This window comes from Ovis canadensis, chromosome 5, assembly GCF_042477335.2.
Source record: "Ovis canadensis isolate MfBH-ARS-UI-01 breed Bighorn chromosome 5, ARS-UI_OviCan_v2, whole genome shotgun sequence".
NCBI lineage: Eukaryota > Metazoa > Chordata > Mammalia > Artiodactyla > Bovidae > Ovis > Ovis canadensis.
This window is the reverse complement of record NC_091249.1, coordinates 72,093,839-72,111,294: the sequence shown is the minus strand read 5'-3', so window position 1 is coordinate 72,111,294 and position 17,456 is coordinate 72,093,839. Positions and strand designations below refer to the sequence as shown.

The 17,456-nt window shown below is 38.8% G+C and overlaps 1 protein-coding gene across 2 annotated transcripts in view; it reads right to left on the bottom strand.

The window, feature by feature from the left end:
* The window catches only part of SPINK5 (serine peptidase inhibitor Kazal type 5), an 88,208-nt gene that overhangs the window by 51,191 nt on the left and 19,561 nt on the right, over positions 1–17,456 (bottom strand). For both annotated transcript variants that reach the window (XM_069592361.1, XM_069592362.1), the window contains exons 6-15: positions 17,121–17,184; positions 15,916–16,043; positions 14,109–14,175; positions 7,654–7,781; positions 5,962–6,043; positions 4,502–4,629; positions 3,227–3,308; positions 1,996–2,123; positions 1,481–1,562; positions 1,018–1,145 (exon numbers count right to left, since the gene is read on the bottom strand). In XM_069592361.1, coding sequence (XP_069448462.1) covers positions 1,018–1,145; positions 1,481–1,562; positions 1,996–2,123; positions 3,227–3,308; positions 4,502–4,629; positions 5,962–6,043; positions 7,654–7,781; positions 14,109–14,175; positions 15,916–16,043; positions 17,121–17,184 — 1,017 coding nt within the window. The remainder of the gene's footprint in view (positions 1–1,017; positions 1,146–1,480; positions 1,563–1,995; positions 2,124–3,226; positions 3,309–4,501; positions 4,630–5,961; positions 6,044–7,653; positions 7,782–14,108; positions 14,176–15,915; positions 16,044–17,120; positions 17,185–17,456) is intronic.

The window sequence follows — 17,456 nt, the reverse complement described above, 5'->3', positions numbered from 1 at the left end:
TCCACAGTTTATTGTGATCCACACAGTCAAAGGCTTGGCTGCTACTGCTGCTGCTGCTGCTAAGTCACCTCAGTCGTGTCCGACTCTGTGCAACTCCATCGACGGCAGCCCACCAGGTTCCCCTGTCCCTGGGATTCTCCAGGCAAGAACACCGGAGTGGGTTGCCATTTCCTTCTCCAATGCATGAAAGTGTAAAGTGAAAGTGAAGTCACTCAGTCATGTCTGACTCTTAGTGACCCCAGGGACTGCAGCCCACCAGGCTCCTCCGTCCATGGGATTTTCCAGGCAAGAGTACTGGAGTGGGTTGCCATTGCTTTCTCCTTCATAAATTTTAGGCACATAGAAAATAGAGTATCCCTTGGGACAAAGAGCAAAAGACTTAAGGAAAATCATTGACTCCAGTTTAAGAAGACATAGCACGTTGTCTATTGAGAATAGAGTCATACTTTAGTCCTTATAAATGGGTATTGAACTCCTGCACAACAAAATCATCATTCCTGAAGCAGTCCTTCTCTAGCTATCACAGAGTTCATCTTCATGTTGTATCCAAATCTGTCTCCCTGTATCTCTCATCAGTTTTAATCCTGTTGCTTGTGGTCACACAGAATGAGTAGAAAGAAAAATAGTGAGCCAAAACAAAAAATTCCTAAAATCTGCTATATATCATAATGATATCAATATATACAGTCTCATGTATTTCCTCTTTCAGTTACTAATCCTTCAGAAAACTAAAATCATTTAGTGTGGTTTTCACAGAGTAGTCTCTTCTCTGAAAAAAAAAGATCTTTCTGAAACGTCCTGAAATGATTCTTTGTGTCACAGAAGTTATCAACTGAAAATTCTCCATTTGTTTTTTAGTTTTGGATTTTTTTTTTAAATTTTTCAGTTCATTTAAATGTGACACAGGAAAAAAAGGCTAGCTATGCCTAAGAGGAAACTGTGTTATTCATAATTATTTGAAAACTTTGCTTAGCAGGTCCCTGTCCCCAAGCTTCAGAAGCCCTGGGCTCTACTCACAAGAAGGCCTCGCACATAGAGCAGGTGTTGCCGTGCATCTTCCCATCTGGGCCCTGGATGGGGTCGTTCTCTCGAGTACAGAGAAGCTGTCCATTCTTCCTGGATTTGCGGTATTCGCTGCACAGCTCCTGTGAAATCAAGGAGGGAAGTCTGAGCTGTTGAACACAAGTTGGATCAGATTGCAAAATATCCTGAAGTTTAGACTTTTTTTTTCTCAAGTTGGGTTCATCAGTTGGTAAATTTTAGAATAACTTTGAGGACACAAGCAATTTTAAATGATGGAAGTTATAGACCCTCAACCTAGAAACAGTTGTCTATGCACATGTATGCATGCACACATATAAACAAATACACAGACTGTATTCATGTTTCATGCGGTTTTAGAGAATCTCTGGGTGCCCTGAATGCCACCTGTGGATCCCAGGTCCATATGCCTCTGACTTGTTGCAGAAGGTCCTCTTACCTCAAAGGAAGGTGTCGTCTCAGTTTGTCTTTTATTTCTTGATTCACCTTCCTTCTTTTTCTTTTCTTTTTCTTCTGCTTGGCTAAAAGAGAGTCATTTAAAGAGAAATGAGTAAGAATTCTAGAAGATCCAGATTGAAAGTGATCTAAAGTACTCAAATATTTGATTATTACAGTTGATATAAATTATGAACTATGTGAACTGTTGGGCATATTGGTGTGTTTGTTAGTGATCTGTCACGTGATTTCAGATGATTTCATATCCCACTCCACAAGGGTGTGATCCTTGTTTCAGATCGTTTCCACTCCCATGGGAACTCAACCAGCAAGTGATATGTAAGAATCATTCTTGGATTATTACAGCATTGTGCTAAAATGTGCCACACATTTGCCATACAAATGCCATTAACAAGAAACAGACACAATTTAAGAAAGAGAATAAAGCTCCCAAAGAGAGAGAGATGAAACAGAAAGGACAGAACCCTCCCTCATTTTCCCAGCAGCAGCTCTACTCACAAGAAGGCCTCACACATGGAGCAGGTGTTGCCATGCATCTTCCCATCTGGGCCCTGGACGGGATCGTTCTCTCTGGTGCACGGGAGTTTCCCATTTCTCACAAACTGGCGGTATTCACTGCACACCTCCTGCCAAAATAGAGAAGGTAATCTAGAAATACATTTCATCCCCACTCAAAGCAGAAGTTCAGAGCATCTCCACTGGTAGAAACTAATCTTTTGAGTCCAGGACTTTAGTTGTGTTTCTCTCAAATATAAAATTCAATTCAAGAAGCAAAACTCATGATTTGCTAAGAGATGGAAACAAACAAGACATCAGAGGATGCATAATAAAAGAGGGAGGCAAGTAAACTTTATTAGATATAGGATGAAATAAATACACACATACAGGTCCAAGAAAATCTGAGAGCCCAAATGTTGGGACCATGAAATCTCATTGTGGAAATCAGGGAAGATGTTTTCTGGGAATTAGAATAATTTGAGTGAGACTTTGAAGAGTAAGTAGGATTTTCCTGGTTAAGAAATAGATTGAGAAATACACGTTTGAGATTGCTAAAATGAGCTGAGGGGCATATGTTGGAGACTACACGGCATTTACAGCAGCACCTGAATTTCTGAACGGCAGTACGGAGCCAAATAAGAGGGCTAAGGAGACTGAAATGCATCCTTCAGTTGACAATGAGTCATTAGTGCATTTTAAGAAGATAAGTATTACGATCTGGTTGATATTTTGAAACTTTAGTCCAGCTGTGTTAGGGAGAATGGCTGGATTAAGAAAAAAAAAGTTAGGGAAGATTTGACTTTTAGCATTTAAACAAGTTACAGTAACTTACATAGGGCCATGAAAATGAATATTGTAGCATTTCGAAGGTAAAACCCATGTTTTTTCCAGGTGTGCAAGGTATTTTTTAACCCAACTCAGAGGTGAAATTTCAAAAATTCACCTGTAGAAAATACACACCAAGTGTCTCTGAAAACTGAGTAGCAAAAGCTAGTCCAGTCTGTTACACCATAAAAGTAGAATTAGCACTCATTTTTTTCCCCCCAGGCTGCAAATAAGTCCTTTTCATTGTACAATTAGTCTCTGAAGCAGCAAGAGTTGATCGGTCTGCCATAGCATGCATCTCAATGTCATCTCTAGATTGAAGGGTTAAGGTTTTCTGAGGATTTTTGCAGGGCAGTATGCCAGCATTTAGGTTCTTTGAAGTGTGTTCAAATTATAGTCTACTCACTGCATATGAGGGTGCTTTTCCAGATTCTCTTCTACTTCTTGCTTTTGCTTCAGCCTTTTTCTTTTCTTCAGCTTCTGCTTGGCTAAATGAGGGGGTGGAAAAAGGACAGATCCATAGAACCAAACCCAGGCAATGGCTTCTCCATGTTCCTGCACTGCTAATCTGCCCTCCCTCCTTAGGAAGGAGCCACGTGGCCCCTTTATCACTACATATTAATGAGAAACAGCACACAACAGCCCCCGTTGTGGTAAAGTACCATATCTTCTTCATCGTTTCTGCTTAACACTGAAATAAAGATAGCAATACTTGTGGATCTGGGAGACTTGCTTTCTGAAAATTACCTTTCTTGACCATGCTCAGAAAAGGAACATCATCAGCATTCATCAAGGAGATACCAAAACGACTAGCTTGGTGACATTATACCTGGAGGCTGAAAGTGGCCTTAACAAAGCACACTGACTGGTCCGCTTGTCACAGAGACAAGGTGAAGTAGTGAGGGCTTTGCTTTTAATCTCAGGATATGACCACAACTAACCAAGAGCTTTCATCTCAAGTCTGTGTTCAATCTACCACGTCATGTATACTCTAGCTTTTATGAATTCAGTTTATATGTACTGCTTACTCATGACTGTGTTCTCCAAAAGGAAATGTAGGATGGATAGAAAAAGATTAATAATTGCCATACCTTGATAAGCCAAATGAGCCTGTTTGTTCTGTACAATGGAATTGTATGATATGTACAGTTAACTGATGGTATTTCAACCATACATGGTTGTCAGTCAAAGCAAAAGGTCAAACTAAATGTAGTGAACTACTTAATCTGAACTCAATCAAATAAACTGAGCCCAATCCCAGATTTTAAAACCAAACTCAATTATAACTTACTGAGAAATGTCACATTATAAAAAGAAACATGCTATTTTATGAGTTCATGGATGTTTCATGTGCAACTTCAGTAATCAATTTCTGCAGTTTATGTGTTAATTTGGGGAAGACTAAATGCCTATAAACTTGTACAACAGGTTCACAATATGAAGCTTCGGCAGTAGGAGAATTTGATATTTGTGTAAATCAGGATGTTCCAGTGCGAAGGAATAGATGTTAGGGGAAACAGACATCTTGGCAAAAATAGCTCTAGATACTTCCTCCCGCCTCTATTATTAACATTCTTTGTGTAACTTCTGTAGCTCCCTCCCCAGTTCTGAAAACAAGCCAGTTCTATTAAATTACTATAGGATCCTTTTACCCCTCAACAATCTAAAAGTTTGTACTCACTAGAAGGCTTGACACATGGAACACAGGTTGCCATGCATTTTCCCATCTGGTCCACGAATAGGGTCGTTTTCTCTGGTACAGAAAAGTACGCCATTCTTGGCACGATCCTGATACTCACTGCACAGTTTCTGAATAATGGAAATCAGACAGTTTACAGATGGTTCTTTGTTTATAAATGTATGATATTCTTTATCAAAGATGTTAGAAAAGAGGAATTAAGGATAAAAAATAAAACTTTTAGGGTTTAGAATTTTCTAAAATTTGTGATATTTCTCCTTAAAAGATTCATTCACTTAAGTATTCAACAAATGTATTAAGTTAGAGGGATTAAATATGAATGTGATTTGGCCCTTTTATGTTGAATGAAGAGGATAAGGGATTACAATATAAAAAGCTAAGGGATATGGCACACGTCTAAATTAAGTGTGCACCAGCATAAAGGAAAGAATGATTCAAGGAAGTTCCCAGAAGAATTTACACATGAGTTGTATCTTTAGAATGTGTCTAGGAAAACAGCGTGGCAAAAAATGTACTCCAGGAGGAATTATGATATGCAAAGCCAGAGGTGTGAAAGAACAGGTTATCTTCAGATAATCTATCACAGCCATGAGTACAGTGGCTAAAGAATTATCAGGACACAAAGAGGAAGGTTTGGGAACTGGTCCAAAGGAGAATTTGAAGGTAAGTCAGAAACAGACCGCTAAACTTTGTAAAGACTTCTGCACTTTATTCATAGGAAACAGGAAAACAATATTTATAGCAGAGAAAAATCTAATCAGATTTTGGTTTTAAAAAGTTTATCCAGTCAGATGTGTGGAGGGTTTAGGTGACTGAAGACTGAAGTTAGGGACCCTATAGAAGATGAGGGAGGGAGGGAGAGGGAAGGAAGTAAAAGAGAGGAAGGAAGAAATTGAAAATGAAACATAAGAGGATAGCTGGGGGGCATTTGATAGCTAAAATTAAAAGGCTTTGGTAACATAGAATTGAAGGGAGAAAGCAACTGAAACTGAGACCTTAACAATATGAGTTACGTGAAGACAGAAGGTGGACTAAGGGAGTGAGCTATTTTAAGTAGTTTCTTCATGGAGTGAAATGGCCCAGTATACTTTAACCATTAGATTTCCATAATGCCATTGGTTCGTGGATGTTTCCTACTCTGAAAACAACATGGAAGATGAATCTTGAGGATTGAGGAGGTTGCTGGCTAGAAGTATAGAGACCAGGCAGGATGCCTATGCATCAGTGCAAAGGAAAGCTGGTAGGTATCTGAGCTAAGATGGTGAGTGAATGAGTGAAAGTCGCTCAGTCGTGTCCAACTCTTTGCAACCTGTGGGCTATATACAGTCCATGGAATTCTCTAGGCCAGAATATTGGAGCAGGTAGTCATTCCATTCTGGGGTAAAAGACACACGCACACACCCTGTAAAAGTCATAACTAAGTTGGTCAAACTAATCCTTACCTCAGTATCTCTTTTAACTTTTTCATTAGCCTCTCTCAAGATTTCATCTGCTTTATTTTTTTCTTCTGAAAATTGCCGTTGGCTGGAGACAGAAACGAAAAGGGGAATGAATATAGATGTTTTGAATCTTCAAGCAGCAAAACAGTCATTTGGATACAGGTAGAAACAAACAACTAAGTGTTCCTGAGTTTTAGAATAAACATTTTCAAATCACCCTAAAGCCCTTGATTACACTGAAATCTTTACTATTTCCCCGAAGAACCCCTTTCATTTTGCCTTCAAGTTTGCTGTTTGCCATTTCTTCCCATTGTAGCAATCTTTTTTTGTCATCTTCTCTTTTAAATCTCCCCCAGCTTAAATTCTACCTTCTTTAAGAAGACATCCCATACCTCAGAGTGGAAATGAGTTATACATCTTTTACTGTGTTTTCATATTGGGTATTCTTCTCTTATAGGATAGTTTTCATTCTCTGGCAGAGAGAGTGTGTGTGTGCATACACATCCGTGTATTGCTGTTAGCCTTAAGCTTCTTGAGAGCAGGGATCTTTGTCCATACATTCATCCATTATTTATTCAACATTTGATTAGTAATTATTTTCTGGCAAGCATTAGATAGCACCCTGGGCATATAGTAGTTTGCAATATGACCACATATTCTATCTTCTTAGAACTTACAGACCAGTAGAGCAGAGTGATAGTACTAGAAATAATTATACAAATATAAACTATTATGATTGTTATGAAACTATTAAATGTTATAAAGATTTAATTAGTGATTTTAAGAGATCTTATCCAAGGAAGTATAATTTTGATATGAAATACACAGAAGAGACATTAGTTTACCAACAGAAGAACTAGTTCAGAGGAAAGAGCTTATAAAGTTCAAGGATCTGAAAGAAAGTGTGATGAGACCTTTCCTGAGCCATCTTTATATATGTCCTAATTTATGTGGTGTGGGATTTGCTCTTTTTCCAGGGCCAGATGTCCAGGATGAAAAGATAGAGTTAATCTCATTCACATATGAACATGGATTTTTTTTTGTGGGCATCCCATCTATGCTGCCACAGTGGGGTAATGTATGTATGTGTGTGCTCAGTTGCTTAGTCATGTCCAGCTCTTTTGTGACCCTGAGGACTGTATCGCCCTCCAGGCTGCCCTGTCCATGGAATTTCCCAGGCAAGAATACTGGAGCAGATTGCCATTTCCTACTGCAGGGGGCCTTCCTGACCCAGGGAACAAATCCACGTCTCTTGTGTCTCCTGCGTTGGCAGGCAGATTCTTCAGCACTGCACCACCTGGGAAGCCCTGATGTGGTGATTACTGAAGGAAAACAAATCCGTCCTGGTGCCTGCTTTTAACTCTCCATCTGTACATAGGGTTGCAAAGAGTGGGACGTGACTGAGCGCACACACACACTATGACTAGCTCACAAGAAGGCTTACAGAGGTGACGGGAAGAAATGTCAACAAGTACTTTGTGATCCAGTCATCTTACTGGAAACTAGAATCCGCTTGTATTAAAAAAGAAATATTAGAGCTTGCTTGTTAGGTGGTATTATGATTTGTAGAGGATATGGCAATGCTCAGAAGTTCTCAACAGCAAATCTTCCCATAAACACTGTTCTTATCCATCATTTTAGTCAATCTTCACTTCACCTTTTGGGTCACTCCAAAGAAACCACACCTATACTTACAAAATTTCAGCACACAGGGCACATTTGTTGCCATGTATCCTGCCATCAGGGCCACGGACAGGGTCACTTTCCCGTGTACAGAAAAGTCTTCCATTCCTCACTTGGTTTTCATATTCCTTGCAAAGATCCTTTAAAAAAGACAAGTAGTTACATTTAGCACTTTTCTGCCCTTTAACCTAGAAAAATGTACATCATGTATTGATTTTCAAAGAATGTTCTATCCAGAAGGTGTTCATAAACACATACAATATATTAAGGAGTGTTAATGAGAAAATAGAAATTATATTGTCAGATTACTTGGTACTTGTATCTACTATGTGGTTCATATACTAAAAGGTAAAAAAGCCTAGGAAAGAATAAGGCTAAGGAAATATTTTCTAAGATCAGTTACTGTTAACTTTCAGATTTGTGAAAAAAATAAATAAAAGATCTGTCATGGGGTTCCCAAAAAATAAGAACATAATGAAACATAGCAGCCAAGACAAAAGAAATGTTACCAATAAGCAGAATATAGAATCTGTGAGATAAGATATTTAAGAGCTACTTAATAGGAACAAGTCAAGAACAACCTGCATAATCTGCAAGGGAAAAGGAATAAGACGGTATCCAACAGCGTTATGCTTACTCTGTTTTTCACTCTGTGGATCATTTCAATTTACTCTTCCTCTTTTATCAGTGTTCATTTCTAGCACTGCAGGTGGAAACCTCAGAGAGAGAACCTAATTTTCTTCACTTTTCACTTAGAATTGTGGGCCATCAAGGCTCACCTTTATCTTTTGTTGTTTGTTGTTCAGTTGCTCAGTCATGTCCGACTATTTGTGACCCCATGGACTACAGCACCCCAGGATTCCCTGTCCTTCACCATCTCCTAAAGCTTGCTCAAAATCATGTCCATTGAGTCAGTGATGAAAACCAACCATCTCATCCTCTGTTGTCCGCTTCTCCTCCTGCCTTCAATCTTTCCCAGCATCAGGGTCTTTTCCAATGAGTCGGCTCTTCCCATCAGGTGGCCAAAGTATTGGAGCTTCAGCTTCAGCATCAGTCCTTCCAATGAATATTTACAATTGATTTTCTTTAGGATTGACTGGTTTGATCTCCTTCCAGTCCAAAGGACTCTCAAGAGTCTTCAGCACCACAGTTCGAAGGCATCAGTTCTATGGCGCTCAGTCTTTTTTATCATCCACCTCTCACATCTATATTTGACTACTGGAAAAACCATAGCTTTGACTAGATGGATCTTTGTAGGCAAAGTAATATCTCTGCTTTTTAATACTCTGTCTAGGTTTGTCAAAGCTTTTCTTCCAAGGAGCAAGCATCTTTTAATTTCATGGCTGCAGTCACCGTCTGCAGTGATTTTGGAGCCCAAGGAAATAAAGTCTGTCACTGTTTCCATTGTTTCCCCATCTATTTGCCATGAAGTAATGGGATGGGATGCCATGATCTTCATTTTCTGAATGTTGAGTTTTAAGCCAGCTTTTTCGCTTTCCTCTTTCACTTTCATCAAGAGGTTCTTCAGTTCTTCTTCACTTTCAGCCATAAGGGTGGTGAAATCTGCGTATCTGAGGTTACTGATATTTCTCCTGGCAATCTTGATTCCAGCTTGTGCTCCATCCAGCCTGGCATTTCATATGATGTACTCTGCCTATAAGTTAAATAAGCAGGGTGACAACATACAGCCTTGACATACTGAAGGATTACTGGTCCCATTTTGGAGCCAGTCTGTTGTTCCATGTCTGGTCCTAACTGCTGCTTCTTGATCTGCATACAGATTTCTCAGGAGGCAGGTCAGGTGGTCTGATACTCTCATCTCTTTCAGAATTTCCCAGTTTGTTGTGATCCACACCGTCAAAGGCTTTAGCGTAATGAATTCTTTTGCTTTTTCTATGATCCAGCAGATGTTGGCAATTTGATCTCTGTTTCCTCTGCCTTTTCTAAATCCAGCTTGTATATCTGGAAGTTCTCACTTCACGTACTGTTGAAGCCTAGCTTGAAGGATTTTGAGCATTACTTTGCTAGCATGTGGTATGAGTGCAATTGTGTGGTAGTTTGAATATTCTTTGGCATTGTCTTTCTTTGGGAATGAAAGACATTTCATTTTTTTTTTCCAGTTCTGTGGCCACTGCTGAGTTTTCCAGATTTGCTGGGATACTGAGTGCAGCACTTTCACAGCAACATTTTTTATGATTTGAAATAGCTCAGCTGGAATTCTATTGCCTCTACTATCTTTGTAGTGATGTTTCCTAAGGCCCACTTGACTTCACACTTCAGGATGTCTGGCTCTAGGGGAGTGATCACACTATCATGGTTATCTGGGTTATTAATATCTTTTTTGTATAGTTCTTCTGTGCATTCTTGCATTCATTCTTAATTTCTTCTGCTTCCATTAGGTGCATACCATTTCTGTCCTTTATTGTGCCCATCTTTGCATGAAATGTTCCCTTGGTATCTCTAATTTTCTTGAAGAGATCTCTAGTCTTTCTTATTCTATTGTTTTTCTATTCTTCTGTTTTTCTATTGTCTTTCCTATTCTATTTCTTTGCATTATTCACTAAAAAGGCTTTCTAATCTCTCCTTGCTATTCTCTGGGACTCTGCATTCAGATGGGTATATCTTTCCTTTTCTCCTTTGCCTTTTGCTTCTCTCCTTTTCTCAGCTATTTTTAAGGCCTCCTCAGACAGCCATTTTGCCTTTTGTATTTCTTTTTCTTGGGGGTGGTTTTGATCACCACCTGTACAATGTTACTAACCTCTGTCCATAGTTCTTCAGGCACACTATCTATCAAATCTAATCCCTTGAATCTATTTGTCAGTTTCACTGTATAATTGTAAAGGATTTGATTTAGGTCATATCTGAATGGCCTAGTTGTTTTCCCTAGTTTCTTCAATTTAAGCCTGAATTTGGCAATAAGATGTTCATGATCTGAGCCACAGTCAACTCCTGGTCTTGTTTTTGCTGATTGTTTAGAGCTACTCTATCTTTGGTTACAAAAAATATAATCAATCTGACTTAGGTATTGACCATCTGGTGATGTCACAGTGCAGAATCGTCTCTTGCTATTATAAGCGTGTTGTACTTTGTCCTGCATTATTTTGTACTCCAAGGCCAAACTTTCCTGTTATTCCAGGTATCTCTTGACTTCCTACTTTTGCTTTCTAATCCCTTATGATGAAAAGGACATCTTTTTTTTTTTTTTTTTTTGGTACTAGTTCTAGAAGGTCTTGTAGGTCTTCATAGAACTGTTTAACTTAAGCTTCTTCAGCATTAGTGGTTGGGGTCTATACTTAGATTACTGGGACATTGAATGGTTTGCCTTGGAAATGAACTGAGATCATTCTGTGGTTTCTGAGACTGTGCCCAAGTACTGCATTTTGGACTCTTGCTGACTAAGAGGGCTATTCCATATCTTCTAAGGGATTCTTGCCCATAGTAGTTCAGTTCAGTTCAGTCGCTCAGTCATGTCTGACTCTTTGCGACCCCATGAATTGCAGCACGCCAGGCCTCCCTGTCCATCACCAACTCCCGGAGTTCACTCAGACTCACATCCATTGAGTCAGTGATGTCATCAAGCCATCTCATCCTCTGTCGTCCCCTTCTCCTCCTGCCCCCAATCCCTCCCAGCGGCAGAGACTTTTCCAATGAGTCAACTCTTCACATGAGGTGGCCAAAGAACCGGAGTTTCAGCTTTAGCATCATTCCTTCCAAAGAAATCCCAGGGCTGATCTCCTTCAGAATGGACTGGTTGGATCTCCTTGCAGTCCAAGGGACTCTCAAGAGTCTTCGCTAAAACCACAGTTCAAAAACATAAATTCTTTGGCACTCAGCCTTCTTCACAGTCCAACTCTCACATCCATATGACCACTGGAAAAACCACAGTAGTAGATATATCTATATAGAAAACCTAAGAAGGTTGTGACTTAATCCCAAATTTCGGAAGAAGTCTATATCTACAAATTTCCTGATTGATGCTTTCAGTATTTTAAAGTTTCTCTCTGTTTTCAAAATTCTATTAGATGAGGGCCATACATGTATACACATAAATATATACATGTGTGTGTATATATATATGTGTACATATATATATAATTTTATTTGATGAGGGCATATATATGTATATATGAATAATGATATATATAAGTAATGTTTTGGAATAAATATATATTTTAAACTTTTTATATATTTATAATATATGTAATTAAATAAAACTATTTTGGCATATATATGTATATATCAAATCACTATGATGCATACCTGAAACTAATGTGATACTGTATGTTAATTATACTTCAATTAAAAACCTTATTTAATAAAAGAGTGTGATTTGGAGTCAGAACTGAAATTAAATTGTGGCTCTAACTCACTGGGAAACCATAGCAAAGTCCCATCAACTTTGAAACTTCAGTCTCACTACCAACACAAAAGAGGTTTTCAGAACAGCTGCTTTTTAGGACCTTTCCTAGATCTAGTATTCTCTAATTAAAAAAAAAAAAAAACTCACATTTCACTAGGATACTTTAAAAGAGAATATAATGAGAAGATACCTGTTTTTGGAAGAGTAATGGGTATGCTCTCAACTTCCTGATTGTAACAATCTATGAATACAGACCGGAGAAGGCAATGGCACCCCACTCCAGTACTCTTGCCTGGAAAATCCCATGGACAGAGGAGCCTGATAGGCTGCTGTCTATGGGGTCTCACAGAGGTGGACACGCCTGAAGTGGCTTAGCAGCAGCAGCAGGAATACAGACACAGAAGACTGTCACGTGATAATCATAGCATGGTAATAAAATTAATGCTCAATGGTTCCCATAAAAGAAACAATGATGATTTCAGTTTATAAATTATGATTCATCCAAGGAAATTCTAGGGAAATACTGTGTGATCAACCCACTAACAGGTTAATCATGGGGTGAATATTGAGCCATCACTCTAATGCAGTCCCATTCAACAAAATCACATCTAATGACCCCATCAAAACAATGACCCCAGCCATTGAGAATAAAAGAAGGAAAAGTAGCTGAGACAGGATGAAAGACAAGGGGAAAGAAACTGTTGATGAAGTAATAAAATATTGATCTCACAAGATGATCCAAAGTGTTAAACTGAAACTTAACAACCACCACAAAAGAAGTGTTTTTGAAGTCTCAGTAAGTGTTGAACAAAGTATTCATAATTATGAGTGTTCTGTGTTTCTTAAACTCTGAATGCCCTATTTAGGGCAGGACATTTGATTCACTGAATTGCGTTATGAAGTGGAACTTCAGCTCTTAACTACCAAGAATTGGACCTGTGTGTCCCTTTAGGAAAATACAGGCCCTACAATCCGCAAAAATAGTATCCTTATATTAGCATAAAAGAGTGCAGGACACAGAATCGGAATCCAACAGGAGGGACCCAGCCTCCATATTTTACTAATAAGAAAATTGAGATATGGACAGAAGAAATGAATTGCTCAGCTTCACACACTCAGAGCAGGGCTAAAACTCAAGTGTCCTCATTTTTCAGCAAAAGACTTTGTTGTTGTTTAGTCACTCAGTCGTGTCTGACTCTTTGTGACCCCGTGGGCTGTAGCCTGCCAGGCTCCTCTGTCCATGGGAATTCTCCAGGCAAGAATGCTGGAGTATGTTGCCATTTCCTTCTCCAGGGGATTGAACTCATGTCTTCCACATTGGCAGGTGGCTTCTTTACCACTGAGCCACCAGGGAACCTTATTACCAAAATAACTACCATTATTTTCATTGACAGTAAGGTTTAATAACCTGGGTGATTTAAGAAATCCAGGCTACGTTACCTACAATGAGTATTCAGTTAACAAAAGGAATAATTTTTTATACTAGATTGAAAAGCTAAATCATCAAATAATTTGAAAAAACCTTAACTATAAAGGTATTTTTAAAACCACAGTATCAGTATTTGAAGTTTTTGTTTAATTAGAAGCATGACCTTTATAAATGCAAGCCTCTCTGAACATAATAATCATAATGGAAACATGAATAACTAACTTGCATTAGTAGGATTATACATGAAATACACCAGTGAATATACTGTTTAAAAGACTCTGGAATTGTTTTAAAGTTATTTCTGTCAAATTTATATTATATTGCTTTTAAACTAACCTAGTCAAAGCAAAAGTAATTTAAGCCAAAGAGAAGACTAGCGGGAAAGAACTAGTATTTAATTTGCATAAATTTTGTCTTTTTTTTTTTTTTTAAGCAAGGAGAGAAACTGCACGTTTTGAGCTTTAGGTGGGAAAAGCAATTTTAATGTTGAATCTAATGATTAATAAACTAGGAAGATTATTCTAGGAGTAGTATAGTAGGAATTCAACTTGGGGAACTTTGAGGAAAAAAGCTCAATATAACAATGGACAGTGACATTACTGAATTCCCTTAAAGGTTCAAGTATAAGTTGTTAATATTCATGTCACAGGAACTAAATTATGTTGATGAGAAGTTTACCTTTTCGGCACTACGTCGAATTCTAGTTTCATTTTCTCGCTTGGCATTTTCTTCAGCTTCTTTTAAGCTGTTAGGAAAATAGGTGATTGATTTATGACTGTATCAGATTTTCAATGTCCAGCTCTGTGCGAAGCAGTCCTGTACCCTGTGCTCTAGCTTGCTAAACCCATCCACGTACATGAGACGAGCTTTCCCCTGTCTTGAATGTCTGAGCCAGAAAATTGCCAGAGATAAGGGTGGGTGTGAAACTGACTCACTGACAGTCAATTAGAAGCTTTGTTCTGTAAAACTGGATGGGTGTGACTACTTGATTGACACACATAAGATTGTCAGGAAAACTTGCTTTAACAGGCGGAACCAAGAGCTTTCAAACAATACTGTGACAAGGGTGAAACCAAACTAAGCATCTGAAGTACATGTTGTCACACACACCCTTATGTATAGCTTTTTATACCTTGTAAAGTATTTGTTTGTCTTCATGTAGAAGCACCCTTGTCACTAAAAAGTTACACTGAACAAAGCTTGGAAATCCTTTCAGATCTATTGTATAATTGCAGTCTTATCTTAGAAATAGGCATGACTATCTTAGTTCTATGGAGCAAGAAACCAACCAGGAGTCAAGGAGGTCAAATTCTCTTTTTTAGCTAGGGAATGAAAAGAAACACAAAATCACAGAATTAGGGCAGGTTTGAGCACTGAAAGTGCATGCCTTGTAGATAAGAACGTGGAAATGAGGCTGATTTCCTGTCTGGAAACCAGTTAGTCTCTGCTTTGTAAACCTGAGAGGACATGCCCTTGAAATCCACAATGTGCTGTGCTTAGTTGCTCAGTCGTGTCCGACTCTTTGCGACCCCATGGACTGTAGCCCATCAGGCTCCTCTGTCCATGGGGATTCTCCAGGCAAGACTACTGGAGTGGGTTGCCATGCCCTCCTCCAGGGGATCTTCCCGACCCAAGGATCGAACCCAGATCTCCTGCACTGCAGGCAGATTCTTTACAGTCTGAGCCACCAGGGATACTCAAGAATACTGGAGTGCATAGCCTATCCCTTCCCCAGGGGATCTTCTTGGTGCAGTAATTGAACCTGGGTCTCCTGAGTTGCAGGCGGATTCTTTACCAACTGAGCTACCAGGGAAGGCCTGAATTCTACAATAGCGTACTATGATTTTCAAAGACAGGTGCAAAGTTCTTTAATCTGTTGAATCTTTCTCTGTCCTGATTTTTGCTTTGTTTAACAGCCAGAGTATTAAAGACTAACTGGATCTTATTCATATCCAGGGCTCAGTGCTCAGGGTAGCATCAGGCACTGAGAGAAAGATTAACCCAAGAGATCTTCCCTTTCATAAAGCCCACCCCACCTTTTATACAACTAATACATTTAGGCACATGACATAATTATTTTCAACTGTCATTTTCAGAAAGAGTATCTATACATGCCTGAATAAAGTAGGGCATGTCAAATGACTTATTTAGATTACTCCAGAAGAGAGCACCTTTTAAATTTTGAAATATTGTGCCTTAAACAACACTATGCATTTAAGTCATTATAATTAAACAAATTAACAGTGTTGAATTAGATAACTAGTACAACCACTCTATCTACTCCTTTTAAGAAACATTATCAGATAATATGAATTAAAAAGAGAAGAAGACACTGTGGGAGCAGGAACCATTTCACCCTATAAAGACCAAGAATAAAATGCTTCAGGAAAAGGACTTTCTTGCTCTGTGGGGTGGTTCTCAGATCAGCAACCAAGCATGCTCAACAGACTCACCTGGGAGCCTGCGAGGGGGTGAGGATACTTACAAAAGCTCCGCGCACATCGCACACTTGTTGCCGTGCGTCCTTCCGTCAGGACCACGAACTGGGTCATTTTCCCTTGTGCATCCAAGTCTTCCATCCTTCACGTAAGGCCGAAAATCACTACATATATCCTGAAGAGCAGAGAAAGGAACTTGACATTTACCATCCTGATGGTAATGCTTACAACACTGTCTTCAGAAACTGTATAGAGCCCAGTGGCCCTCTCTGCCCAGGACACACTAGCTACCTGGAGCAGTGCCAGTGTGTAGAAGCAGGTCATTAAGTGCTGTGTAATTCACATGGCTAACTACAGAGCTCATGTACTTGTTTATTCATTTGTTAGTAAACGTAGATAACCTGTGATGTGCTAGAACCAAGGTAGAACACAGTCCTTGCCCTGAACTCATTCACAATCTACTGGGTGATACAGAGACTTTTAAAATACAATGTGCTGCAGAGAACTGTATTGAATATCCTATGATAAACCATAATGGAAAAGAATATTAAAAAGTGTGTGTATCTGAATCACTTTGGTGTACATGATATATTGTAAATGAACTGTACTTCAATTTTTTAAATGACAAAAATATAGTTTAAATGAATCTGAAAAAAAAATACAATGTGTTAAATGTCTCGGTGGAGGTAACCTCAGGTGCTGTATTTGCATATCGGAAAGTCACCAGACTTTGACTTGGGAAAATCATCCAACTATAAAAAATCAAGTGTGATGTGTAAGAGACACTCACTCACTTCCTCTATTATCACAGGCTCACAGAATTTTAGCATCAAAAGAAGGTATGTGGTGCAATTCTCATTGAAGATATGGAAACACTGGTAAAGTGTGGTTGAGTAATCTGCTTGAGATCCTGACTATCAGTGACAGGGGTTTCTACTCAGGTTCAGTAGCTGAAGTAGATCCCTTTGTACAACACATGTAGCTTCCTTTCTTTCCCTCCTTCCCTCCTCTTCTTTTTTCTTTTCTTCACAGAAAGCAGAAATAGAGATGAAAGGTCTAACTACCAAGGTAATCCACTCCAGTTTCAGGAACTATCAGTTGCTTTTCATCTAAATGAGCAGTATTCTATTTCAGGTGCAGCAAGAATTCTTTCTTTCCAAACACCTCCATCAAAGAAGGAAGAAGAGAGCATCTTCTTTCTTTTCAAAGTCAGTCCCCCAGTGTTTCCCCCAATTCTGACATTTGTCCTCACCTGTTCTGGCTTGTTGTTCTCACATTCTCCTTCGCTTTTTATGCCAACTTGAGCTCTGGTTTCACTGGAATTCAAAGTTAGTAGACACAGCAGTTTAATATCATGGAACTTCTCAGCATATGTAGTTTCTTTTCATCGTATTTTGATCCTCCTTTGCTTTTGAAAATAGGTATCACATTGCATTCTTTACTTACTCTTTATAATGAAATCCCATTTCTATAAATTACAAAGAAATTTGGAGAGCATGTTGGAGGTAAGATTCAGACTTGTAAGTGTTATTTCCAGATTTTTTTTTCCTGTTTCCAGAGAGGATCCATACAGAAGAATAGTTAAGAA